This window comes from Poromitra crassiceps, assembly GCF_964638095.1.
Source record: "Poromitra crassiceps genome assembly, chromosome: 16".
Classification (NCBI taxonomy): domain Eukaryota; kingdom Metazoa; phylum Chordata; class Actinopteri; order Beryciformes; family Melamphaidae; genus Poromitra; species Poromitra crassiceps.
In genome coordinates this window covers 39,899,645-39,927,144 of record NC_139645.1, presented here as the reverse complement: position 1 = coordinate 39,927,144, position 27,500 = coordinate 39,899,645, and the positions used below count along the sequence as shown (strand labels likewise).

Below are 27,500 nucleotides of genomic sequence, written 5' to 3'. Positions count from 1 at the left end.
TAAAAAAATCCTGTTTGGTGAAAAAGATGCATCGAAAATCGTGATTAATCGTAATCGTTTAATAATCGAATCGTAGCACCCTTAATCGTAATCGAATCGAATCGTGAGGTGCCTAAGGTGGCACACCCCTAATATTTATATGCATTGAAGTGAAATCCCCATTCTAAAAGCCCATAGACTTTTCCACTGAAGAACCAAATGGCGGCGATTTCTAGATAAAACCTACAAAAATATGTCATCCCTGCAGTACTCAATTCCCCCTGCTGTCCGGTCGTTGCTCCGCCCCCTCTGCTGATCTGGGTTGTAGACTAGCACATGCTTCCTCTGATACATGTGCAGTCGCCAGCTGCTTCTTTTCACCTGGCAGCGAGGAGTTTCACCGGTAGGACATAGCATGTGGGAGGATCACACTATTCCCCTCGGTTCCCCTCCACCCGAACAGGCTCCCCGGCCAACCCGTATGGATGCCCGACCGAGCCGGACGTATCACGGGGCCTCGAACCTGTGACCCACGTGTTGGTAGGCAGGGAATCTACTGCTGCACTACCCAGGTGCACCAAAGCAGACGTTTTCTCTCACCAGAACCTGTGTGTGTGTGTGTGTGTGTGTGTGTGTGTGTGTGTGTGTGTGTGTGTGTTTACCTCTACAGATCTGGACCAGTCCAACCATGATGATGAGTCCCAGAGCAAGCAGCTTCCCGATGGTGAAGACGTCTTGGATCCTCGTCGCCCAGCGCACACTGGAGCAGTTTACCCAGGTCAGGAACACTGCACACACACACACACACACACACACACACACACACACACACACACACACACACACACACACACACACACACACACACACACACACACACACACACACACACACACACACACACACACATTTTAATATATTTATTTGTATCCAGTCTGAGTCTATGATACAGCAAATAGCGCCTCCTTATTGCAGAAATAGAGCAGAATTGAACCAGTGCCTTCCGTGGTTTTTGGTTTGGGCAATCCTGCCCTCTGCAGGCCACTTCCAACCAGGCTGTGGACGTGACCTAGGCCTCCAAATATAAATACATTTGTTAACGAGCAGTATAAAAGCAGCCCTGAGCACTTGCTACCGTAAAACCTCTGCCTGTAAACAAAAGTACATCCGACTTCCTGAATGGTGACCTCTCGAGACTTTCCACTTGCATTGAAAGTCTGTCGGCAAGCTCTGTGAAAAGCTGAAGAACACAGCTCCTAAGTGGGCAGGGTCTTGAGTTTGAACTAAGCATGCTGCGCTTCGCCCAATCAAAATGGAGTGGGCGTGACCGAGAGTCAAGCGGTGTGTGGAAGACCCGGATACTGCGTGAGGAAATTAGCATAAAAGGGAACTCTGTTCCAGCGGAGCCCCTTGAGTTTTCTGACTAGTTTCATTTATCATATGTCTCTGTCTGTCCCTCTCTCTCTCTTCCTTACACACACACACACACACACAAACACACACACACACACACACACACACACACACACACACACACACACACACACACACACACACTTTCTCTCCATGCAGCCTGTGTGTGTGTGTTTGGGGCGTGCAGGCGTGCAGGCGTTATCCACCATGTCATCCATTACTGGGTCAGGGCTCCCCTCCTACTACTACACAACTGTGAACAAACTGCTTCCGCTGCACACACACACACACACACACACACACACACACACGCACACACACACACACACTAGTGGATTGTTGGCAGTAGGTTGGGTGGCACCGGGCACCTCGGGGGGGTTGCGTCCGTTTCCGCCAAGCCCCCACCCCCGCCTCTCTGTGACCCCCCCCCCTCCCGGTGTTGACCCGGACAGGAAGGAAGTGGACGCGGCTCTGGCTGGGACAGAGCAGCAGGTAAATCTGGCTGCTGCTGTCAGAGCAGCCTATTGAAGGCAGCCTCAGCACCCGAATACTAAACCAATCACAGCGTTTAGCCTTTAGCATTCTGATCCCCACCAGCTGGGATGGATCACCAACGCCTTCCTCTGGTCCAGGATCAGCTCCCCGAAGTAACTGAGCCGGCAATAACTGCCCCCCCCCCCCCCCCCCCCCCCCCCACACACACACACACACACACACACACACACACACAGACATACACACACACACACACACACACACAGACACACACACACACACACACACACACACACACAACATCATGATGAGTGAATGTCTCCCTGTCATTTTGTCGTTTGTCGAGGCCACCGGTGCGGTGCTGACAGGAGGAGGGGCTCAGCGGGGTTGTTTCCTGGATGAAAACGGCGTGCCATTTGCTGGTTCGGTTTAGGCTAGTCTGAGTCACAGGAAGCAGGCTGCGGGGATCAGCTCTGCCATTGGCTCCGGCTGGCGATCAGGGAGGCCCGCCCACCCTGAGACCGCCCACCTGGTTGCCTCAGGAAGCCTGGCTTCTGCAGCATCACTCTTCAAAGAATAAATATAACATTGATTCGCTGCTCTCCACCTAACTACATAACATAACATACATAACATAGGCCTGCATTGAAACGTTATATCATGCAAGTGTAAGACAATAGTTTGCACCATTCACTGCTAGAAGTTTGCCGTTTGCATTCTATCGTCGAACTGAAAGCCACTCTCCCATTGGTTGCTACCAGTGTTGGGCAAGTTACTTTCAAAATGTAATATACTACATATTACTAGTTACTTTCATTTGAAAGTAATAAGTTACTTTACAATATTACTGTCTGTGTAGAGTAACTCGTTACTTATTACACTACTTTTGCATTACTTTGACCAAAACAACAGCAGCAGCAGAATGACATCGCTGCCCGGCCGGGACCATCCCGAAAAATAATTTCAACCGCCTTGAAGTCAGTGTAAACAATCCAAAATACTAAATTTTATTATTTTCCTTTGTTATTGTCATCTATAGTGGTTATTTGCATGAAAACACAGTTTGTTTAGGAAATGATTGTATCTTTATTTAAATAGGTGCTTTGATTAAAAAACATTAACTCAATTTGTAACTTGAGTGACTTGACAAAGTAACTGGTATAATATTACTGAAATCCTATAAGTAATAAGTTATATTACTGAGTTACTGCTAAAAGTAATACATTACATGTAATATGTTACTTTTGTAATGAGTTACCCCCAACACTGGTTGCTACAACCTGTCACTCATTCAATTTCAAACCCCCTAGACCCGCCCTCAAACTACAGCTGTGGCTGTTAAAGGGCACAGAGTCATTTTATGCAGAGACTGGAGTGTGAGTTGCTCCTACAGCAGGAAATCAGGTCTGGCATTCCTCTGTGATGACAGGAATGTGCTCGTACATTTTCTCCACAGTGTGTTTGACACAGAGCTGAGAATAGAACACACATGTTTATGATGTGAATTCAGGAGAAGCTGCAGCTTCAAAGTGTGCGGGGCTGTGTGGGATTAAAGACATACGTGCTCTGGTCTGATGATACATTTACACTTCAAACTTCAAAATGCTATCACAGAGCCAATAGGCTGTGGCAATGAGTATATGATTTTGGGACTTGGCGGTGCGAAGTAATACAAAACATTTTACTATGCCAAAAATATTAAAATGTTACTATGCTATTTCCCCACAGTCACCAACTACCTTGTACAAGCCAGTCAGATTTTGCTCCAGTGTCTATGTACTGTAGACACTGGAAATTTGCTCTGAAATTGACCAATCAGCGCTAAGAGTAGGGCGGGCCTTTGCCAGCCAATCAGAGCAGTAGCTGGTCTGGTGACCTACCATGATCCCTCAATCAACCTCTAAATGAGTTCTGTGCAGCATTCAATGAAACGGTCATGTGATTTTCAAGAGCATTTAATATATAGCATGTCCAGTCTGACTCTGGACACTCCTAACAACATTTAATCTTTTAATCACTGTTAATATGAACTACTACAGGAGTACTACAACAACAACAACAACAACAACAACAACAACAACAACAACCACCACCACCTTGTTTAATTTTGTCCACAAAAATACATGCCTAGTGTGACGCTCATTTCAATCATACAGGTATAGTAAGATCAAAACAAAAACTAGAAACTAATTAGTGACATCTATCAAAAGCATGAGGGGAAACAGAACATAAGGTGAGTGTTTATGTTAAGTTATTTATTTGATTTGATTTCTTAATGGTCAAGCCCAGTGGTTCCCAAACTGCGCTACGCGTACCCCTATAGACCAAATCACCGTGACGTCACCATGTAAACAAATTTACTTCCGGGTACCACTTGGGAAAGGCGGCAGGTTTAAATGTGCGTGTTGTCATATAAATGCTGTCAAACCCTCTCGTTGTTTTCGGCCGACTACTTTCAATTTAAATGGTTAAACGGTTGGTAAACATGCTTGTCCGACGTATCTAGCCTTTCTTCTGTGTTTGTTTTATGTAGTGTTAGCTAGCTAATAAAGTTTGTTTGTCTGTCAAACTCGCTGTTTTTTTACGTTACAGACAGAGTAACCTCGCGTCACCAGGCTCTTCTCGGCGAGAAAGAGCCTGGTACAGACAGAGCTACTGACGCCAGGTCAATTTAATTTAGCTTCTAGTCTACTCTAGTCTGGTCCAACAGGTAAATTAGCTAGTCTGGTCTCCACTAACGTTAGTGAAAGTGTTGTTATGAATGATATTAAACAACAACACAACACGGACGAACCATTTTTGTCTTCTTTGTCTGTTTTTGTCTTCAACATGTCAGTTTGTGCCGTCCACCGCCATTATAATGTGTGGACCTCAGGGGTACCCGGAAGTAAATGTAAACATCCCGGTGATTTGGTCTATAGGCAGTGGTTCTCATCCTTTTTGAGCCCCCGAAAAAACTTTAGGCTGGGGTTCTTGACCCCCCTCCCACCACTACCCAACCCAACAACAGCACGCACAAATTCACAGACTGATTTCACTCACTCACTGAAGTTTTTTTTTTAATAGTTTATATAGCTTTATATTAATACATTTTATTATCAATGGAGAAAAATTATTTCCTTTTGCTTAGATCATCATGCACAAGCAGAAACCTGAAAGTCCACCTGAAAGCTTAAAACACTTATTTTACCATTCATTCAGTATGAATGCTGCCATGTTGATTACAGTCATGTCTACGGACATCACAATAAACGAATCTGCAATAAAGTAAAATTCAGTCTGTCAAACTTCAGATTGACCTATGTTGTTTTTATCCTGTTTTACCTGTACTGTATGTGCACTTCCTTATTTTTTCCTAACAATGGTGTTTTTTGTTGTTGCTGTTATTTTTTATTTTATGTTTCCTGTCTTTTGCTGTTGTTTTTAACTATTGCAAGTTTTTCTTTATAGGATGCCAATCAACACCAGGCAAAGGGACTGCCGACGAAAATTAGCCTTCTGGCTAAATCGGGTATATTTACATGACTGATTGTCAAATGTTGATTTGACAAATAAAGTGAATTTAATTTAATTGAATGTCGGGGATGCAGCTCAGAAAACGCTCTGTTCATGTCATCTTATGGGAAGAATTGGATGACAGACAGAACCATTCATGTTCTTGTTGGAATGCCAACATCGAAACTTCTTCTTCTTCTCCTTCCACCCATCCCACCAAATCCCTGATTGTGCATCCCAATAGGGAAAAAGACAATAAAAAAAGAAAGGCTAATATCTGATATATTCTAGCAAAATAAATGCATACATCGTTTTGGGTTATAAGCACGGGGATTTGAGTTTGCTGAGATACATTACTGAGTTCCAGGTGAAGTAGAACTGCTCTTTGGACCCTCTGGGTGTGTATTTCATTTGGATCAAGTTTGAAGTGGAGCATCAGATCACTCGTCCATAGTGAGGAGTTTGCTGGTTTGGAGGATGTCCAGTGCAACAAGATCCTACGGCCAAGCAGAGTCATGAAGGTCATCATGTGCTCATGCTTATTAATAATCTGTTGGTCAGTTGGTCAGTTGATGCAATGCCAAAGAGTGCTGAAGAGACATTAGGTTGTAAATGTAGGCCTCTGAGGAGGTCTTAGGATTTTGCTGGTTGTGGCTTATAGAGCTCAACAGTCACATGACTTTCCATGATGTTTCTTGCCCTGGAAGAGAGTTCTCCATTCATTTTCTCCATAGACATTTCGGAAAATGCTTATGAGTTTTAAGGCTGGAACCAACACATTGACCTTGAACTTTGACATTTGACCACCAAAATCCTTGCGTCCAATTTGACCTTTGAGCCAAATTGGAAGGAATTCCGTCAAGCCATTCCTGAGATATCATGTTAACAAACTTGGGAATGGCATTCGTAAGGTCACAGTGACCCTGAACTTTGACCTTTGACCACCAAAATCGAATCGGTTCATCCTTGAGTCCAAGTCAACGTTTGAGGCAAATTTGATGAAATTCCGTCAAGGCGTTCCTCAGATATCGTGTTAACGAACATCAGATGGACGGACGGACGGACAAGCCAAATCCATAATGCGTCAATCCTTGCTATCGCCGGCGGAGGCATAAGAAAGGCTCCATACTGCTCGTCTGGCATAATCCAAGTCTCCAGAAGCCCTGAGATGCCAAGTTGACTTGAAAAGGCATCATGTGTTTAGCTGAAAACTGATCATTTAGAATTGAATTGAATTGAATATAACTTTATTGTCCACCAAGGTGGAAAATTGTCTTTGGCTCACCAAACACAAAAAATAACAACACAAGAGGCCAGAAGGTAATTAGTGAGACAAAAAATATAAACAGGCATAGACAGGGTTTCCATGATCATGATCAAAGTTTCCATGATCATGTATGGATTTAAAAGAATTTCAAAAAGTCATGGTTGTCAGTAATGGGGGTCCAGTCAGGAGGTATATCTTCCTATCAGGAAGGCTGGTAACGGTGGCTCAGTCGTTAGTACTGTTGCCTCACAGCAAGAAGGTCCGGGTTCGAACCCCGGTCCGTCCCAGGTCCTTTCTGTGTGGAGTTTGCATGTTCTCCCCGTGTTTGTGTGGGTTTTCTCCGGGTGCTCCGGTTTCCTCCCACCATCGAAGACATGTATGTTAGGGTTAATATTCCTGTTATTCTTTTAAAAGCTTTCAGGTTCTGAAGGATAAGCATGGTCTAGGAAATCAAGATCTATTCAGATTTTTGCAGCTGAGAAGCCATACAGATAAAGACAATTTAGTGAAGAAGAGCTGAAGAGGTCGGGGATTGGGGAGGGGGTGCTGAAGGTCTTTCTCTCAGCGTATAACGCTGATCAGGGTTCTAAAAACATATCAAAACTATATAGGGGTATTCAAGTGCTGAGGGGGGGAAATCATTTGTATCTAAAAGAAAAATGGGAAGGGGAGGGGAAACTCAATCTGGAAAGGGAGGAATGAAAAATGATAACTGAAAGACAGTGGAAGACCACAAACTCTCTGTCATGGAGGGAGTTCCAATGGAAAAACTTAGATACTTTTTAACACCAATTCAAACAAGGGGAGGTCAAACAGGTTGTTGGAGGGGGTGTGGAGAAGAAAGAGCGGACCATTATCATATATTTTGGAGTTGCCCTGTGATATGTATGTTTTGGGGGGAAATAAGAAAGAGTATGGAAAAGGTGTTAAAGATTGAGATTGAACACTGCTTTCAGGTTCTGTATTTGGGAAGGGTGCCCGAAATGATCAATGGTATTGAAGATATGTACATGTTTAAACTGATGCTGGTCGCCAGCAAAAAGGCTATAACGAAGAGATGGTTGAACAAAAGCCCACCGACTCTGGAAGATTGGCTGAATGTAACGCATAGCATCTATGTAATGGAAAAGCTAACTTTTGCTCTGAGACTCAAGACAGACTTCTTTGAAATGTATTGGGAGGGATGGGGTGATTTTGTCAAACCGTTTAGAACAGATTTCTGTTGAAATAGGAAACTGAAGGGTTAATGATCCACTGAATCAATGCTGCACATGACCATTTTTCTTTTCTTTTTTTTCAATTTTGTGTGTGTATGTATCTTATGTGTGTTGTCCTTTGGGTTCATTCTTGCTTTGTCGTGACTGTGTTTATTTTTATTTTTTATACTTTTGTTGTATAAAAAAAAATAAGGAAAAGAAAGGAATGTAAAAATGTGATTTATAGTGGATGTATGTCTGAAAACTGAAATAAAAAAGAGAATTAAAAAAAATATATATATTCCTGTCAAAGACATGTATGTTAGGGTTAAGACTCCTGTCAGTGCTCCTGACCAAGACACTTGCAAAAGAACTGGAGTTGGTCCCCGGGCGCTGCACTGCGGCTGCCCACTGCTCCTAGTTCTAGGAAGGTTCCTAGTAGAGGATGGGTCAAATGCAGAGGATGAATTTCCCCATGGGGATAAATAAAGAATAATTTAACTTAACTTAACTTCTGCATGCTTACAGTAGCTTGACGTCTCACACCATCCTGCCATCTCTCACAGATGCCCTCTCATAACTCTTGCTGTCATTTCCCGGCTCGTCGATCGAGATATCAGCTGCTCACATCAGCTGGTCACATAGCACAGCGACACACCTCCATTGTTAGCCAATCATCTTGCTGCTTCTTAATATGTTTCTCACTCCACTTTAGTCCATTCATGCTGCTGTTATCACCCCCCCCCCCCCACACACACACACACACACCTACACACACACACACACACACACCTACACACACACACACACACACACACACACCATTAACTGCCCCACTACTGTACTTAATACTTTGCTTGTCTCTCATGATTGAAATGATGATTGTCCATCATTCCTGGGAAAACATACATGTACTTTTTGCAGATTGGCATTTGGGTCTTTTGGCAGTTATTAATATGAATATATGAATGAATATATTCATATGAATATGTTAATGTGTGGTGATGTGATGAGAGCAGTGCTACTGAAATGTCCTGACACGGACACATGACTGACCAGGCTCCTATTCTTAGAAGTTCTTAGAACAGCCAGGCGTTAACTGGTCCCGACCGGCTCACACACACACACACACACACACACACACACACACACACACACACACACACACACACACACACACACACACACACACACACACACACACACACTGTTGGTAATGTAACTGGATGTGTTCTGGACTCTCATTGAGTACATTCATAGGGGAGGGAGATAGCGTGTGTGTTTGTGTGTGTGAGCTGAGCACATATCTAGACTGACTTACATTCAGAGCGCTAAACTAAAAACAGTTTAGTCGGCCTGGCAGGGGTCCAGAACAACCAGTTAATCTGTCACCTGACTGGCTGTTCCAGCAGCCAAACACTCCCACCAGGAACATGTCTGTTTTTTTGTTTGTTTTTTTACAAAAATCACTTTATAGTAAATCGACTTCCAGTGCTAATTCCCTTTGCTTAGGCCAAGGGTTCCCAAAGTGGGGTCCGCGGAACCCCGTCAAAGAGATTATTTGTATTTTTTATTTATTAATATTTTTTGGGGTGCTGTATCCACTAGCGATTTGACCGGGGCTAGTGAAGATGTGTATCATATGAGACTAGAAGACATTCATTGTAGCAACTATATCATGCTAGCAGCTAGCTTGTCGGGAAGGGGGCTACAGTAAATAACGCTCCATATTCAGGCTAAAATCTCGAGGGGGAAAAACCATGGACCTATTATAATATGGACTGGGCATCAGACTGGTTCAGTGAAGCCGCTGCATGTTAGATCGCCGCTCTGGCGGCTGAATCCAGTATTAGGTCACAAGGCCCGCCTCCCCATGTTAGTGGATGGGAAAATCAAAACGGAAATAATCACAGTATACGTCAGATAATTTGTTTCCAAAGGTGGTTTGTATCATTTTAGATAGTCATTATCATGCTAATGCCTGTGCAAGTGGTCATTTTTCTGATCAGTTTGTTTTTAAGTAGTTATTTGACATATAAAAAGGGATAAAAATGGATGATTGACAGCTGTGGCAGCCAGTCTCAAGCCGTCATTGGCTGGACAGGCTCTTCACAGTATAGATCTATCTCATAGACAAGACACGCGGCTTCATCGTTATGTAACGCTGCCTGGAGGTCGGGTGGCTCTGCTGGGTGTGTGGGGCCGGGAGATGGGCTCTTAGCCTGGGTAGTGCAGGCCTGGAGGTCGGGGTGGCTCATGGGTTGGCTGTGCTGGCTACCAGACATATCAATGGAGTGCAATAAAAATAACTTTGTTTTGAGAAAGATGCGCGAGGAATTAACGTTGGTTGGCGACTGAAGTAAGTTCAGAAAATGTGTTTTACGATGTGTGTTACTCCAGCTGTTATGGGTACACAATGGGTTTAACATGCAGGCTAGCAATGGCGTTAGCCGCTGTTTTTCATTATTTATCGGCTTAATATTACTATAACTTAACAACCGATAACGATAGCTGGAATAACACAATAATACACATATTTTCAGAACTGACAGGAAATGTGTTTTATAACGTTAACTCCCGTCCCGGGTATAAGATGAGGCCTAGTAGTACACAAGCACCGTTAGCTCAAGCATCACATACAAACAGACGTTTTATTTTTTGTAGGCTATTAAAGCAACAAACGTTTTTATATGCATATCTGGGGGAAATGCTTTGACTGTGGGGATGTTCGTTCTTCACAAGCTCCTCTCTTAGTAACGATATACCAGGCAATAGACCAGGCAGCCTGGCTCACGTTAGGTTGGCCTGCCTACACACACTACCAGGCGGGTACAACAACGTAGCCTCACGGTTAGATTAAACCAACATTTGCGCCAAAAGAAATGTAATCATAAAGTTAATCAAAATGCCACGGAAACATTAGGCTAATCAACACAGAGCTGTTCATCCGAGAATTTCCCCCAGTGAGAGGCTGAGCCAAGCAGCCCTGGCTCCTCTTGCGGGCTGAGAGCAGCCCGGAGGTCTGACTTGTCTGGCTGATACAACTCTCCGACAACGGAGAACGTTACAGGCTGCAGTACCCACAACACTACCAGCAAACAACGTTGCGTAAAGCGTCAAGGTTAGAATTGTAAAACCAACATTTGCTCCAAAAGGAATTAAATCATAAAGTTAATCAAAATGCCACGAAAACATTAGGCTAGCTTAGTAACACAGCAATGAGGCAGACCAGTGAGGCTGAGGGTGAGTGAGTGTGGCCTGCCTCCACTTCCGGCCCACGCTGAGAGCACTCAGCAGGCAGCCGCCTGGAGGTCTAAAATCTCCGACAACCAAAATCAGATTTTCGTACAGGCGTCATTTTGATAAACTGATCTCATAGTGGGAATCTTCCTGGTTACTTTTGGCGAGACAAAAAATATTACAACTTAAAGTGCAATATTTACAGAGCTAGACTGTATATAAATACACAACGCACTGTGCGCATTCTAGAAACAGCAGCTCTACATAAGAAAGTTCAGAGGGGCGTGGAGTTCTCAGAGGGTCTCAATCAAAGGCGCTACTGCGCAGACTCTGGTTCAGTGATCTGGCCGGATTTTGGCTTCAAAAAAACATACAGGGAGGAGATAGGGACACTCCCTCCATTCATATTATAACTCAATGGGAAAAACCGGCATGGCCATTTTCAAAGGGGTGACTTGACCTCTGACCTCAATATATCTGAATGAGAATGGCTTCTATGGGGACCCACGCGTCTCCCCTTCACAGACATGCCCACTTCATGCTAATCCCATGCAGTCATTTTAAAATGTCAGGCCTAATTACTATCAGATTGTGAGACTTGTTATGGTTTGTTGAAAGCTACAGCAGCAGAATCTGACTGTGTGGTTCAGTTCCTCCATATTGACCTGTTGTCTCAGGGTCCAAACACCAAACACTTGTTTTTCTGCTGGCTTATTATTCACTTTTCTGCCATGTTGGCACAAACTCCTGAGTTGGTACATCACAGAGACATTTGGCACAATGACAGATATTACGAGCTCCAGAAGTCTGACCTCAATCGGCCTGAACTAGAGCTGGGCAATAATATTATGTCAATAAAAAACTAAAAAAATCTAAAATCTAAAAAAAAACATTTAAAAACAGTCAATGAAGATGCCAAATGGCCAATGGGATCCTGATTTGCAAGGTGTCCTGCCCACTTCCTGTTTCCATGGTGTTCAGTGACGGGTTGTCGTCATGGTAACCGCTGTCAAAACAATGCACAATGGCCAGGACACGCCCACTCATTAGCGGTGGCTACAAAGGCTGGCACCATTATGTAGGCTGACACTGACAACTACACACAGACACGCGCGCACGCACGCACACACACGCACACACACACGCACACACACACACACACACACACACGCACACACACACACACACGTAACATTATGCCTCTCTTGCATGTTACATTAATCATTTGAGCTTTAAATGGTTACTGTGTCCAATAGAAAAATATTGTCACGCATTTTATGAAGGTATTTGTGTTATTTGCATATTCATATGCTGTTATTTTATATTTCCTGGCTACACTGTATCCATGGTAATGACGCAGCTATAAAGCCTCATCACAGGGGGAAGTTCCCCAGGTGTTTGACTGTTTCATGAAAAGCTGTAAATAGTGACGTAGCCTATCTGAGAGAGACACTAACTATTGTCTATTGACATCCAGACTGATTATCTACTGATCCATCTGTATCAGTAGTGTCTTTGTGTCATTTAGATTAGAAGTCTTTGATCCTGGTCAAGGTTAGACCGTTGGCCCTATAACTGATCAGTTAATGTTTACTGGGCTTGTTTACAGAAATCATCCATTAGTGTTGTAACTTTCCTTGAATTATTATCATCTTCTTTTATACCGAAGAGTTCAACTGAGACCAGGCTTCCTAAGTTCTCTCATCATAAACACATGTCTCCTCGTTGGAGTCAACTGTCAGCTGTTAGTCCGACACATCATCAAAACACAACTCATCTCATACAGGTCTGTACGGTCACACCATATCACCTGCAGCAGGGACGTACCATGATATCACCTGCAGCAGGGACGTACCATGATATCACCTGCAGCAGGGATGCACCATGATGTCACCTGCAGCAGGGATGTACCATGATGTCACCTGCAGCAGGGATGTACCATGATGTCACCTGCAGCAGGGACGTACCATGATGTCACCTGCAGCAGGGACGTACCATGATATCACCTGCAGCAGGGACGCACCATGATGTCACCTGCAGCAGGGATGAACCATGATATCACCTGCAGCAGGGACGCACCATGATGTCACCTGCAGCAGGGACGTACCATGATGTCACCTGCAGCAGGGATGAACCATGATGTCACCTGCAGCAGGGATGCACCATGATGTCACCTGCAGCAGGGATGAACCATGATATCACCTGCAGCAGGGACGCACCATGATGTCACCTGCAGCAGGGATGAACCATGATATCACCTGCAGCAGGGATGCACCATGATGTCACCTGCAGCAGGGATGAACCATGATATCACCTGCAGCAGGGATGAACCATGATATCACCTGCAGCAGGGACGCACCATGATGTCACCTGCAGCAGGGACGTACCATGATGTCACCTGCAGCAGGGATGAACCATGATATCACCTGCAGCAGGGATGAACCATGATATTACCTGCAGCAGGGACGCACCATGATATCACCTGCAGCAGGGATGAACCATGATATTACCTGCAACAGGGATGCACCATGATATCACCTGCAACAGGGATGCACCATGATATCACCTGCAACAGGGATGAACCATGATGTCACCTGCAGCAGGGATGAACCATGATGTCACCTGCAGCAGGGACGTACCATGATATCACCTGCAGCAGGGATGAACCATGATATTACCTGCAGCAGGGATGAACCATGATGTCACCTGCAGCAGGGATGAACCATGATATTACCTGCAGCAGGGATGCACCATGATATCACCTGCAACAGGGATGCACCATGATATCACCTGCAGCAGGGATGCACCATGATATCACCTGCAACAGGGATGAACCATGATGTCACCTGCAGCAGGGATGAACCATGATGTCACCTGCAGCAGGGACGTACCATGATATCACCTGCAGCAGAGATGAACCATGATATCACCTGCAGCAGGGACACACCATGATGTCACCTGCAGCAGGGACGTACCATGATATCACCTGCAGCAGGGATGCACCATGATGTCACCTGCAGCAGGGACGCACCATGATATCACCTGCAGCAGGGACGCACCATGATGTCACCTGCAGCAGGGACGCACCATGATGTCACCTGCAGCAGGGACGCACCATGATGTCACCTGCAGCAGGGACGCACCATGATGTCTCCTGCAGCAGGAATGCACCATGATGTCACCTGCAGCAGGGATGAACCATGATATCACCTGCAGCAGGGATGTACCATGATGTCACCTGCAGCAGGGATGAACCATGATGTCACCTGCAGCAGGGATGTACCATGATGTCACCTGCAGCAGAGATGTACCATGATGTCACCTGCAGCAGAGATGTACCATGATGTCACCTGCAGCAGGGATGTACCATGATGTCACCTGCAGCAGAGATGTACCATGATGTCACCTGCAGCAGGGATGAACCATGATATCACCTGCAGCAGGGATGTACCATGATGTCACCTGCAGCAGGGATGAACCATGATATCACCTGCAGCAGAGATGTACCATGATGTCACCTGCAGCAGGGATGTACCATGATGTCACCTGCAGCAGGGATGTACCATGATGTCACCTGCAGCAGAGATGCACCATGATGTCACCTGCAGCAGGGATGCACCATGATGTCACCTGCAGCAGGGATGCACCATGATGTCACCTGCAGCAGAGATGTACCATGATGTCACCTGCAGCAGGGATGTACCATGATGTCACCTGCAGCAGAGATGTACCATGATGTCACCTGCAGCAGGGATGCACCATGATGTCACCTGCAGCAGGGACATACCATGATGTCACCTGCAGCAGGGATGCACCATGATATCACCTGCAGCAGGGATGTACCACCTGGTGATGTTAAAGTCAGGGCAGTGCTGTAATATGTCTCCTCCATCGGGAATCGAACCAACAGTCTACCTGTCAGACAGAGACAGTGACACAGCCGCTCAGACGACTGAGCTATGAGCTGTTGGGAGTTAAGCTTCTGATTTCTACACACTGTATTCACACTGACAATAACACAGAGCATAAAGAGTGAGACAGGTGAGATTTGTACCAGTGAGTTTAGCTAGACTGACTAGTCTCCTTCATCAGCTTATTTCTATCAGTGTTCAAACTACTGGTGATGATAAAGAAGGGTCACTGCTGCAGCTTATAATGCGTGTACTTTTTAAGAAATTGCCTGAGGCTGGGATTGAACGAACAACCTTTGCATATCACAGAACATTCACATGTTTATCTGAGTGAGCTATAATCCACTTCCTCTTAAGCTCTTATCATATTAGTCAACCTCATCCTGATTTTATTTAGTCAAGTTTTTGTCAATTAAGTGTCTAAGTATTTTCATCTCATCTTAGTCAAAGAAAACCGTAACTATTCATTAGAATTTCCAAACTTATTGTAAAGATATATTAATCTGTTATTCTGGAATTGTTTTAAGGTTTGAATGTGCAATACAGACACAGATGTTTAACTTCTTCTTCTCTTCTGATTGGATCTCTGCCCAAGTCGTCCCTCCCTAACATTTAGTCTAGTTTTCACCAGTGAAAATAGGTAGTCCACTAACATTTTTCCTCATAGTTTTCGTCTACGAAATCAACACTGCTATGGATGCATGTCTCCACCTAGTGGTGCACTCCTCTTCCAAACTCACACACACTTTTCCACAACTACACCATGTATCTGAAACAATGTTTACTTACTGTCAATCTCATCAAAGTTTCTGAAGACCATCTCCACCTGATCCCACTCCATAAAGCTGCATTTCCCAATGAAGGGCTGGGCAAACACCACATACTGCTATATATTTCAATTCAAATGCATGTCACTCTTGTGTTAGAATGAGTAAATGGGCATTGACACTGTTTTTATATAACCCTTGATCAATTCTCATTCATCTTTTACCTTTTCTTTTTTATTTGTCTGTAGGCTACATACGTGCACTGCCAAGAGTAGCGGCAGCATTATAAATCAGAGACCAGACTATATCAAAAACATAAACACACACAGTCTTTCATGCATGCTAGCAAGCGAAACTGCTGTCTGTCTGACCACAGACTGTAGAAATAGACGCAGGATAGCCAAGCGAATGTGATTGGATGAACGTTTGACGCTAGGCCAATCACAGGCAGAGAGGGTGCCTCCAGCCTTCGCCATCATCCGAAAAACAATATGGCCTACAGTATGGGGAGCAGCTACAGTGCAGTCGTTCCAGTGGACTCAGTCCTGACTCAGCCATTTCTTTGTCCATAATGTGAACGTGCCAAATGAACTCTGACCCCTCTAAAACAAAGCACCACCCCAGGAGATGGTTAGTGGTTTGTTTGTGCTGGCTTGACTTGACTTCATTAATTCATGCTTGCAGTAAAGTGTCCTGAAAACGACGCAGAATACAAAACCACTAAAATCATCATATTCATAAACATAAAGAGAGCACATTTGTACACATGAAACAAGACAAAGTACAAAAATAAAGCGCGTAGCGTGGAGACTCTGGAGATGATGCGCCATGGCTGCAGTTATGGAAATCGCCCGCTCCGCAGCCTCCCAAAATCGTGACTGACAGACAGACAGAGAGACAGACACCGCCCACCCACTTAGGCGCCATCATGCAACTGTGCGCCATCGGCTTATACTACATCACAGTTGCTCGAGTGACATCACTGATGACATCACAACTGCCTAAGTGACATCAAAGTTGCGCAATCACAGTTGCTCGAGTGACATCACTGATGACATCACTGATGAGATCATAATCGGGACTGACACCGCCACAGACACCGCCACCGTGACCACACCACTTAACCAATTTTAACGAAGATGTTCTCAACCTAAGTGACAAATTGGAGACAAAATGAGAGAAGACTACCAGACTACCAGACTACCAGTGAAAGGTGTTAAAACTGGTTTAAAATGAGTGAGACTGTGTGGGACTCACAGATACAGACGGTGGAGAGCAGTCTGGTGGCCATGTATGGAGGCACGCAGTTCTGGAAGGCCGGCTGCAGGACGTAGTTGGAGAAGGTGAGGGCGATGACGGCCAGCGTGGTGGGATACATGATGAGGACAGCACTCCATAGCAGCAGGAAGCTACAGAGACAAGACACCAAGGGTTCATATGTAGGGGCAAGACACCAAGGGTTAATATGTGTATATGTATGTATTTATAATATGTATATAAATTATTAGCCCTTTAATGACACATCCACATGAAGCTGACAATTCAAACACATTAAAGGGGCACTCCACCGAAAAACTATACTGATTTATTTGCACATGATCTCTCACACATCTCTGACACTGTGGGCGTGGCCCCTGAGAGAGCCTGTCACTGTGGGCGTGGCCCCTGAGAGAGCCTGTCACTGTGGGCGTGGCCCCTGAGAGAGCTTGTCACTGTGGGCGTGGCCCCTGAGAGAGCCTGTCACTGTGGGCGTGGCCCCGGAGAGAGCCTGTCACTGTGGGTGTGGCCCCTGAGAGAGCCTGGCACTGTTGGCGTGGCCCCTGAGAGAGCCTGTCACTGTGGGTGTGGCCCCTGAGAGCCTGGCACTGTGGGCGTGGCCCCTGAGAGAGCCTGGCCCTGTGGGCGTGGCCCCTGAGAGAGCCTGTCACTGTGGGCGTGGCCCCTGAGAGAGTCTGGCACTGTGGGCGTGGCCCCTGAGAGAGCCTAGCACTGTGGGCGTGGCCCCTGAGAGAGCCTGTCACTGTGGGCGTGGCCCCTGAGAGAGTCTGGCACTGTGGGCGTGGCCCCTGAGAGAGCCTGTCACTGTGGGCGTGGCCCCTGAGAGAGTCTGGCACTGTGGGCGTGGCCCCTGAGAGAGCCTAGCACTGTGGGCGTGGCCCCTGAGAGAGCCTGTCACTGTGGGCGTGGCCCCTGAGAGAGTCTGGCACTGTGGGCGTGGCCCCTGAGAGAGTCTGGCACTGTGGGCGTGGCCCCTGAGAGAGCCTGTCACTGTGGGCGTGGCCCCTGAGAGAGCCTGGCACTGTGGGCGTGGCCCCTGAGTGGCTGAATCTGTCCGCAGTCGGTCTCCTACTATTCAGAACAAGTGGAAGCTGTTCAAAAAATGGTGCCTGAAAGAGGACCACATTCCTTATCTGTGTCAATGGAATGGAAGCCATTGTGGTCGTTTTACAGGACTTAATTAGAAGAACCAGACGAACAAACTAGTCTCACATGACACCCATTGTACAACACGTGCCAGCCACACACACACACTCATGCTGACGGTGGCCGGTGAAATAGTCTCTGCATTTATCCCATCCAGGTTTGTCTTTCCTCTTGGGGGCAGCGATGAGCAGTGTCCAGCTTTCTAGTGTACAGAAAGGCCCTTTTCACAAGATACCTCACCTGGGCACTATAGGCACTGAGGGCATGCGGTAAGGGGGCATGCCCTGGGGGCCACAGCATCCTAGCTGGGAATCGAACCCAGGTTCCTTCTTGCTCTGAGGCGACAGCGCCACCGTGCCCCTAGCGATATTACCGTATTGTGTAATTTCATGTTACAATCATTGAAATGACCTAGTCCTGGATGCCATTTTTGCTGTTGTAGCAGCCAGTTGGCTGACTGGCTGCTACAACTTCATTGATGATCTAAGACTTCCGTGCTTGTTTGATTGTGGTCCGAACATCATTTCAGACAAACCCTTTTCACCACCAGAAGAGGAGAGGAGACATGAGAAGACAAGAACATCCTGGATCTCGGCGTGTCTCACCGCAAAACATTTACAATCAGCTGAAAACAGTCGCTCACTTGTAGCCAAAAAAGGCTCCAGTCAATAGCTGCAATTACTAGCCAAGTAGCCAGAGAGCTACAGCCAGGAGCTTTTGGCCCAGCTTTTGGTTTCTCTCTGCCTGTGGCGGCTCGGGCTGATTCAAAAGTTAAATCAACTAGATGGATGTTAAGACGACGATATCAACTGTGTTCAAAGCAGGACTGCTCTCTTCACTTTGCTTGGTTTGACGTGAAAGGCTCTGATTAGGCTCTTTGGCTTTTTGATGCACAAATGTTTGCTCTTTCCGTTTCCCCTCCGTTTGTGCAAATGAATGAATGAAAGGAGACAGAAGAAGTGAAAGGAGTGATCCGTCCCACAGCAGAGGAGGGCCTCTTTGACTCTCAGACTAACAGTGCTGCTCCAGGGTCACTTTACATATCACATGACCACAGGAGCTTCACAACACATTCACAGCTGATTGGTTCCAGATGAAGAGTCCGGCGAAACTGAACCATTCTCCCTGCATACATCTGCATCTGGACTGCTGTATAACAAGGTCCACACCAAGAGGTGAGAACCTGAGATTCATAAGCCCAGAAGGTCCCACAGAGGACCATGTAAATGACGTAAAATTGAAGTGACGAGGTTTTCACATGACAACAGTGTGACATGTTGTCTCATGTTGTTATGAACATACTGTATATTGTGTTAAAGACAGACCTGCGTCATCCAAAACTGTACACCACCAGACCACCAGACTCACCCCACCAGCCCTCCAAAGATCTCCGTCACGTAGGAGTAGTCTCCTCCAGACTTGGGGATGGTGACGCCCAGCTCGGCGTAGCACATGGAGCCCAGGGCGCAGATGCCCCCTCCCAGCACCCACACGATGAGCGACAGCCCCACCGAGCCCGCATGTTCTAGCACCCCTTTGGGAGAGATGAAGATCCCAGAGCCGATGATGTTCCCTGGAGAAGGTAGGGGAGAGAGGGTGTGGAGGTTGTAAAGGTTAGGCGTAGTTTAACACAGAGGATGATCAAAATGTGTGCCTAAAACTCCAACTTTATGTTACACCCAGATTATTGACGTACAGTTCAAGCGATTTCTTGATCCTGAAAACACATAATATGCTACATCTGTCAAATACATGTATACATTTATTCTTTAATATCCTGCTGAAAGACATAAGGTAATAAGACAAAAAACACAGATTCAAAGAAGCTTCTGAAGGCATCCCAGCTCTTAAAATAAAACCAGGATGGATTCGCTGATTCAACTCCAAAAACCACCTTATCATTACCATCAAGTCTCCTGCCTCGGCTGCTTTTGGGGTGTGTGTTGGTCTTCAACCTACAATTACGTGTTACGTTTTAGGCATCTAACTGACAGTCTTAACCAGAATGAGGCACCAATAGTAAGATACAGGGCTGACAGCACCCAGACAAGAGAACAGATCTTCCTGTAACCTTAAATGATCTTGGATGAGAGAAGTGAAGGGAAGACATAAGAATGGGTCAGAAGTAGCTGCTAAACCATCCGGTCACGTGATCTCACATTGTTTGGTTCTGAGGGACCGTCTGGCCTCCAGCCAGGGGCGGGCATTTTCAGAAATTACAAAGTGCACAGGCCAATCAGGGACCTGCCTGGTAGTTGAAAACATAACCAGCCAATCAGGGACGCCGCTGGCGACACAGTAATGGCTGCTCCCATGGCTCTGCGGCTCCCGAAGCAACGGGCAGTAATATTAAGGTTGGTAGTGTTTACACAGCCGTAAGTGCAGATATTGCAGAAGCACATCCAAAAACAACAATTAAACAATGTTTTAACCGTTCTTCCGAGTGGATTTGGTTTTGAATGGATCCGACGCTGATTGGCTGAAGGACTGGATCTGGCTACACTGATTGGCTGAAGGAGTTGTCTGTCAAAGCAAGTACAGTGCTCCCACGCACTGAAATCAGTGTGAACGGCTTGGAATCCAGACAGATACGTAGATCTAAACAGATTGTGAGGTCACGTTATCAGGATGGTTTTAAATCGACTAGGTCAGAAGGCTGCTTTTAACCAGGCTAGGTCAGAAGATGGTTTTGGTCAGAAGATGGTTTTAACCAGGCTAGGTCAGAAGATGGTTTTAACCAGGCTAGTTTTAACGAGGCTAGGTCAGAAGCTGCTTTTAACCAGGCTAGGTCAGAAGATGGTTTTGGTCAGAAGATGGTTTTAACCAGGCTAGGTCAGAAGATGGTTTTAACCAGGCTAGTTTTAACCAGGCTAGGTCAGAAGATGGTTTTAACCAGGCTAGGTCAGAAGATGGTTTTAACCAGGCTAGGTCAGAAGATGGTTTTAACCAGGCTAGGTCAGAAGATGGTTTTAACCAGGCTAGGTCAGAAGATGGTTTTAACCAGGCTAGTTTTAACCAGGCTAGGTCAGAAGATGGTTTTAACCAGGCTAGGTCAGAAGATGGTTTTAACCAGGCTAGTTTTAACCAGGCTAGGTCAGAAGATGGTTTTAACCAGGCTAGGTCAGAAGATGGTTTTAACCAGGCTAGGTCAGAAGATGGTTTTAACCAGGCTAGGTCAGAAGATGGTTTTAACCAGGCTAGGTCAGAAGATAGTTTTAACCAGGAAGAAGATGCAGTCATCTTTTTGTGATGTTACCATTTTGAGGAGTGGGGCATGAGAGAGGGAGATGGGAAGTGTTTCTTGAATGAGCTGAGATTTCAGCCTAAAACCAACAAGTCCTCATACCAAAATGACAGAATAGGTCTATTTATTTCCACTGACGCCCAAAATGACATCTATGACCAAAACTTCTTCGTTCAATTACAAATGTCAACTTTCTTTTTCAGTGCCAAATACTAAAGTCACTGTTCTGGATTAATAATACTGGGTCCTCCTTGCAGCAACAAATAGGATACAGCAAAGGAAAACAATAATAATATACACATAGTGTTGTAATTTAATGAACATATGGAGCTGAAGAATGGGAAAGTATGGATTAATTATTATTACTAATAATCACATAGACAATCTCAAATCAAGTTGCCATTTTCTTGGAAGTCTTTCCTTGGGTGTTTGTGCTATATCCTTCTGTTCTATGACTGATTGTGCATCATAGTTAGGCTAGTTGTCTGTAAATAAACGTTTAATTTGTCTCACACTTTCCACAGCAGGGCTGACCAGGGCCAGCTCAACAACTGTATCATAATGGGAATAAAGCCAGCGATAATACCCCAGAGTGATTATGGTATGTTGGGGATAAAAATAGGCTGTGCCTTTGTACTACTCACAGCAGCACGAGGCGAGTAAACATAATCAGAGATAAGAATGTTGCAAGGAATGGATGATTGTTAACTAGCTCTGTGGTGAACAAAAGAGTTAGCAAAGCAAGCTAATCCATCATTTAACCATGGAGAAACTATCAGTACATGTGAATTTGACCAATCAGATCACATCAATTATCTATATTTTAATCAATAGCCATGGGGGGAAGGGTGGGTGGGGGGGGGAGGGGTGCAATGTCCAAGCCCTGATCAGCCCAGCCTGGCCCGACAGTGGAAACAGCTCAGCTGGACCAAATCCAAATGGGAATAAACAAACTTAGTGTTGACTCAGTTGGCTAAAGCCCTTATTCACATGGCACTAGTATGGACCCATCTCACAGCAACCGTTTTGAGGTGGTAAAAGCAGGAAGTAAAGCAGGTGTATTGTAACCAATAGCAATAATGATGGTTCCATCCCGTGTAGGTGTTCCAGACAGTGCCAGGGGCCCTCCTCGTTAATGTTATTGGTTACACATGCTTTACTTCCTGCTTTGCTGTGAAAAGAGCCCGGGGACCTCTGCTAGGTCATTTGTAATGATTGCGGAGGTTGTCTGTGATCGTAATCCCGTGTGAATCTGCCATGTCCGTAATTAAAGAACAGTTCCACCTCAAATTACCTCCCATACTTACACCAAACATCTCATTTGATCTGCCCTGGTTTTTATGGTAGCATGCAGTGAGGAACATTTTTCATCTTTCAACAGGCCAGTAGATAGATAGATAGATAGATAGATAGATAGATAGATAGATAGATAGATAGATAGATAGATAGATAGATAGATAGATAGATAGATAGATAGATAGATAGATAGATAGATAGATAGATAGATAGATAGATGACCCCACCATGTGCCAAGTTCAAATCCAGCCTTGGACTCCTTCCACAACATCCCTCTCTCTCTCTCTCTCTCTCTCTCTCTCTCTGTACTCTGGCAAATCCAGCAAACAGCAGCTGTCAAAGCAAAACATGTTTTGCTCCTTTCTGGACCAGAAGAGATGAGAGTCTCCATCAGAAGAGACGAGAGAGATGAGAGTCTCCATCAGAAGAGATGAGAGTCTCCATCAGAAGAGACATGGCTCAGTGAACTGTAAAGGAATGAACACTGGCTTAGCTGCTGGCCTTCTGTTCTTCTCAGATTGATTATGGTACTATCACTATACTAGGTTTGCTTCATCGTCCACCTGCTGGAACCTGGACCCCCTGCATCACTCAGCCTTGAGAAGTATATCACGTATTCTAGCTTGAGGACCCGTCACTGTACCTTACACAGCATGCTAGGATGGTCATCCCTCACTTTGCGTAGGCTACAACCAGGGTTGGGAGGGTTACTTTAAAAATGTAATCCGATACAATTACTAATTACCTGTTAAAAATTGTAATCGGTAATGTAATCCAAGTATCACAATGTAACTGATTACTTTACGCTACTTTTGGATTACTTTTGAACACATTTTCTGCATGCTCCTCAAACTGACATTTCCCCCCAAAAAAACAGCTCTGCAATACTCATTTCAGACCTTACATGTATTTTCATTATTATTTTTTCCTCCAGGGTTTTAACAGAGTTTTGGCAAAGCAAGCCTGTTCGACGATGGCCCTTGGTCCTCGAATGACCTGCAGTTCCTGATTTTAAATTATTTTAAGCATATAGGATAATGGAAGTGGTCGCTGTTAGCTGCACTTGCATCAATTAACAAACACACGACTAAATATTGCTTCCTTTTTTATGCACTGTTTCTGATGTATTTGTTGCTGTGTTGTAATCTGATGATGTTGTCCTGTTATGTGATCTGATGCTGCTATTTGACCCTGCCTCTGCCTCGGCTATAGGTCTCACTTGTAAAAGTCAGAGGTTTTTAATCTCAACGTGACTCCCTACTCCCTAGTTAAATAAAAGTTATTTATATAAACATTTTGACGAATAAAATCCAGTGAAGCACGACGCCCCCCATATCCCCCCCCCCCCCCCACACACACACACACACACACACACACACACACACGCACACGCACACGCACACGTACACACACACACACACACACATACACACACACACACTCTCTCTAATGATCCAGAGTGAGTGAGGGCCCGCGGCGGTACGTTAGCACTGTCACATGTGATTTAGGAGGCTTACATAACGCCTGTTTATGTTTGTGCCGTCACAAGCTTCAGCATGACAGCTGAATAGCTGGACTGGAGAGTCCTCCTGTCCTGACCTCTCTGCACTAACTAACTAAGGGCTGCACAATTCATCTCATATTAATCATGATTCATGATCAAGATTTTTGCCTTTCGCATAATCATGAAAACAAGAGAATCACGATCAAATTGAGACGCTGTAAAACGTGCCGCATTCCGTTTAGCATCAGCTCTCGTTTTGTCTCGTGTTGTAAATCCAGCGCACCCCTTTCCCTCGCAGTGGTGCGCTCCGGTCGGCCGTCTAGAAAAGCATTCTAAAATCTAAGGCGCATTTGAAACAACCTCCTAAAAGCTGAGGGGTAGTGTATAAAGAGTATAAAGACATGCTGCAATTGAATTGAAATCCTTATTCTATTTGAATGATTTGTCGTTTATTTTTCATAACAGGTTAGTTTGTGATATTCGAGAGACTATATGAGTAATATGTTTCTTTTGTATAGACAAAATGACAGACATAGACAAATGGTCTGTTGATTTATGGTATAAAACAAAGCTAAGAACCTATCGTCTCATAAAAGACAGTGTGCAGAGCCTTTATGTGAAGTTTGATTTGGACAGACGAAAAAGGTCCCTGTGTGCACAGTTGTGCTGTCTGTGTGTGTTCTGGAACTCTGCCCTTGGCACTGGAAACTGGTAGGTGTAATGCTACCCCTGAAGAAGATAGACTTTGTTTGCTTTGTGACTTGTCTGAAATTGAGAACGAGATTCATTTTCTGTTCTGTTGTACAGCTTATGATGATGCAAGGGAGATACTCTACAGTCAAATGTCCTCTATCTATGTTGGATTTTCTTTGTTGGAGGATGATGACTGATGAGAAACTAACCCTAACCCTAATAACTAGAAAATATATCATATCTCAGTAGTAATCTACTTAAGGCACTACTGAGAAATACTGAGTAAAAAGTACTAATATGTCTTACATTAACCTGTTTGTTTCTTTATGATATAAGCCTCTCTGCTGCCGTTAGTGGTGATGGGAGTAACAGTGCTTTAGGTCTTGACAGTGACAGGGAAATCCAAATATAGAGAATTCCTCACCAAAAAAGACGTATCTCTTAAGAAAAATGTGCAGGAAAAATAGCCAGTGTTAGCTTTAGCATACGGGCTCGTTATCAAGTCCTGACAAAGAACAATACACATGACCTTGGCTAAAAGATAAGCTACTGAAAATGATAACAAGCATGAAAGTGCCATGGTCAGGTCTTACCACAGTAGAAACTGGAGGACCTGTGGTGCCATGGTCAGGTCTTACTACAGTAGAAACTGGGGGCCTGGGGTGCCATGGTCAGGTCTTACTACAGTAGAAACTGGAGGACCTGTGGTGCCATGGTCAGGTCTTACCACAGTAGAAACTGGAGGACCTGGGGTGCCATGGTCAGGTCTTACCACAGTAGAAACTGGAGGACCTGGGGTGCCATGGTCAGGTCTTACCACAGTAGAAACTGGAGGACCTGGGGTGCCATGGTCAGGTCTTACCACAGTAGAAACTGGAGGACCTGCGGTGCCATGGTCAGGTCTTACCACAGTAGAAACTGGAGGACCTGTGGTGCCATGGTCAGGTCTTACCACAGTAGAAACTGGAGGACCTAGGGTGCCATGGTCAGGTCTTACCACAGTAGAAACTGGGGCCTGGGGTGCCATGGTCAGGTCTTACCACAGTAGAAACAGGGGGCTTGGGGTGCCATGGTCAGGTCATACCACAGTAGAAACTGGAGGACCTGGGGTGCCATGGTCAGGTCTTACCACAGTAGAAACTGGAGGACCTAGGGTGCCATGGTCAGGTCTTACCACAGTAGAAACTGGGAGCCTGGGGTGCCATGGTCAGGTCTTACCACAGTAGAAACTGGGGGCCTGGGGTGCCATGGTCAGGTCTTACCACAGTAGAAACTGGGGGCCTGGGGTGCCATGGTCAGGTCTTACCACAGTAGAAACTGGAGGACCTGGGGTGCCATGGTCAGGTCTTGCCACAGTAAAACTGGAGGACCTAGGGTGCCATGGTCAGGTCTTACCACAGTAGAAACTGGAGGACCTGGGTGCCATGGTCAGGTCTTACCACAGTAGAAACTGGAGGACCTGGGGGACAACAAGGCTTTCTCCACTGCATTTTGTGTGTGTTTCAAAAGCAAACTTGATGAGGATGGATAATCTTTCATGATCATTATGGTCATCCATATGTGGGCAGTGGTGGCCTGCCAGCTTGTGACCAGAAGGTCGTCGGTTCAATCCCCTGGTGGGACGGGCAGGATACATCTGGTTGGGGAAAGTTAAAAGGCAGCGCTTGCATCTCCCTCATTACCACCACACACACGTCACATGCACACACACGCACACACACAGACGCACACACACACACACACACACACACACACACGTCACTATAAAGCACTTTTACTTTGCACTTTAACATTTATAATTTGAGATTATAAAGAGAGATTGTGGAAGGAAGTTCAATTGTATTTGACCAATCACGACACATTTAAACAAAACCGAGGTAGGTGATTGGAGAAATGAGCAGATGTCCCGTGGAACATTTGGGAGCTAACGTCAGACAGCGGCCATATCTTACACCCAAGTGCAAGGGCAAATCTTTGCTAGTTTCTAGCACTCAAAATCTAAATGTTTTCCTTTTAATGACCACTGGGTCACTGAAACAGGTCCTTTGCTGTACTGACCCAGTGGTCATTAAAAGAAAAAAGACTGAGTGCTGGAAACTAGCAAAGATTTGCCCTTGCACTTGGGTGTAAGATATATTGCCCTACTGTAGTTTTTTTTAAATGAGCCATTTGAGCTAAACCGGTGGTTACTTAGAAAGCCTGGCTGCCTTTCCAACGTTCAACTCAAATACATCAACGTTGGTTATGTTTAGACAAGGGAAAGAACTGGGTTAGGTTTACGCCAGGTGGTCCCAACCTTTTTTGCAACGCTGACCGGTTTAATAATAATATTATAATAATATTAATACTGACAATATTGTGGCGGACCGGCGGCGGGGGGAGGGGCTACACATAGTGCATCGTTCATACGTTGGATATTAAAGGCACAGCACGTACATGTGTTTTCCTCTCATGAACATATAAAACACAACACAACAAGACGGTCACATCCAGAGATATGATGATGATGGAAATAGAAGCAATGTTTTCAGTGCGTTTGTGGCTAAATCAATATGGCTAAATGATATTCAGCTAGG

At 45.2% G+C, this 27,500-nt stretch overlaps 1 protein-coding gene across 1 annotated transcript in view; it reads right to left on the bottom strand.

The window, feature by feature from the left end:
* The window catches only part of LOC310790939 (asc-type amino acid transporter 1-like), a gene marked incomplete at its 3' end in the record, with an annotated part of 34,575 nt that overhangs the window by 4,540 nt on the left and 2,535 nt on the right, over nucleotides 1-27,500 (bottom strand). Inside the window, exons 2-4 of the mRNA XM_083652648.1 lie at nucleotides 19,556-19,760; nucleotides 17,021-17,172; nucleotides 642-767 (exon numbers count right to left, since the gene is read on the bottom strand). Coding sequence (XP_083508774.1) covers nucleotides 642-767; nucleotides 17,021-17,172; nucleotides 19,556-19,760 — 483 coding nt within the window. The remainder of the gene's footprint in view (nucleotides 1-641; nucleotides 768-17,020; nucleotides 17,173-19,555; nucleotides 19,761-27,500) is intronic.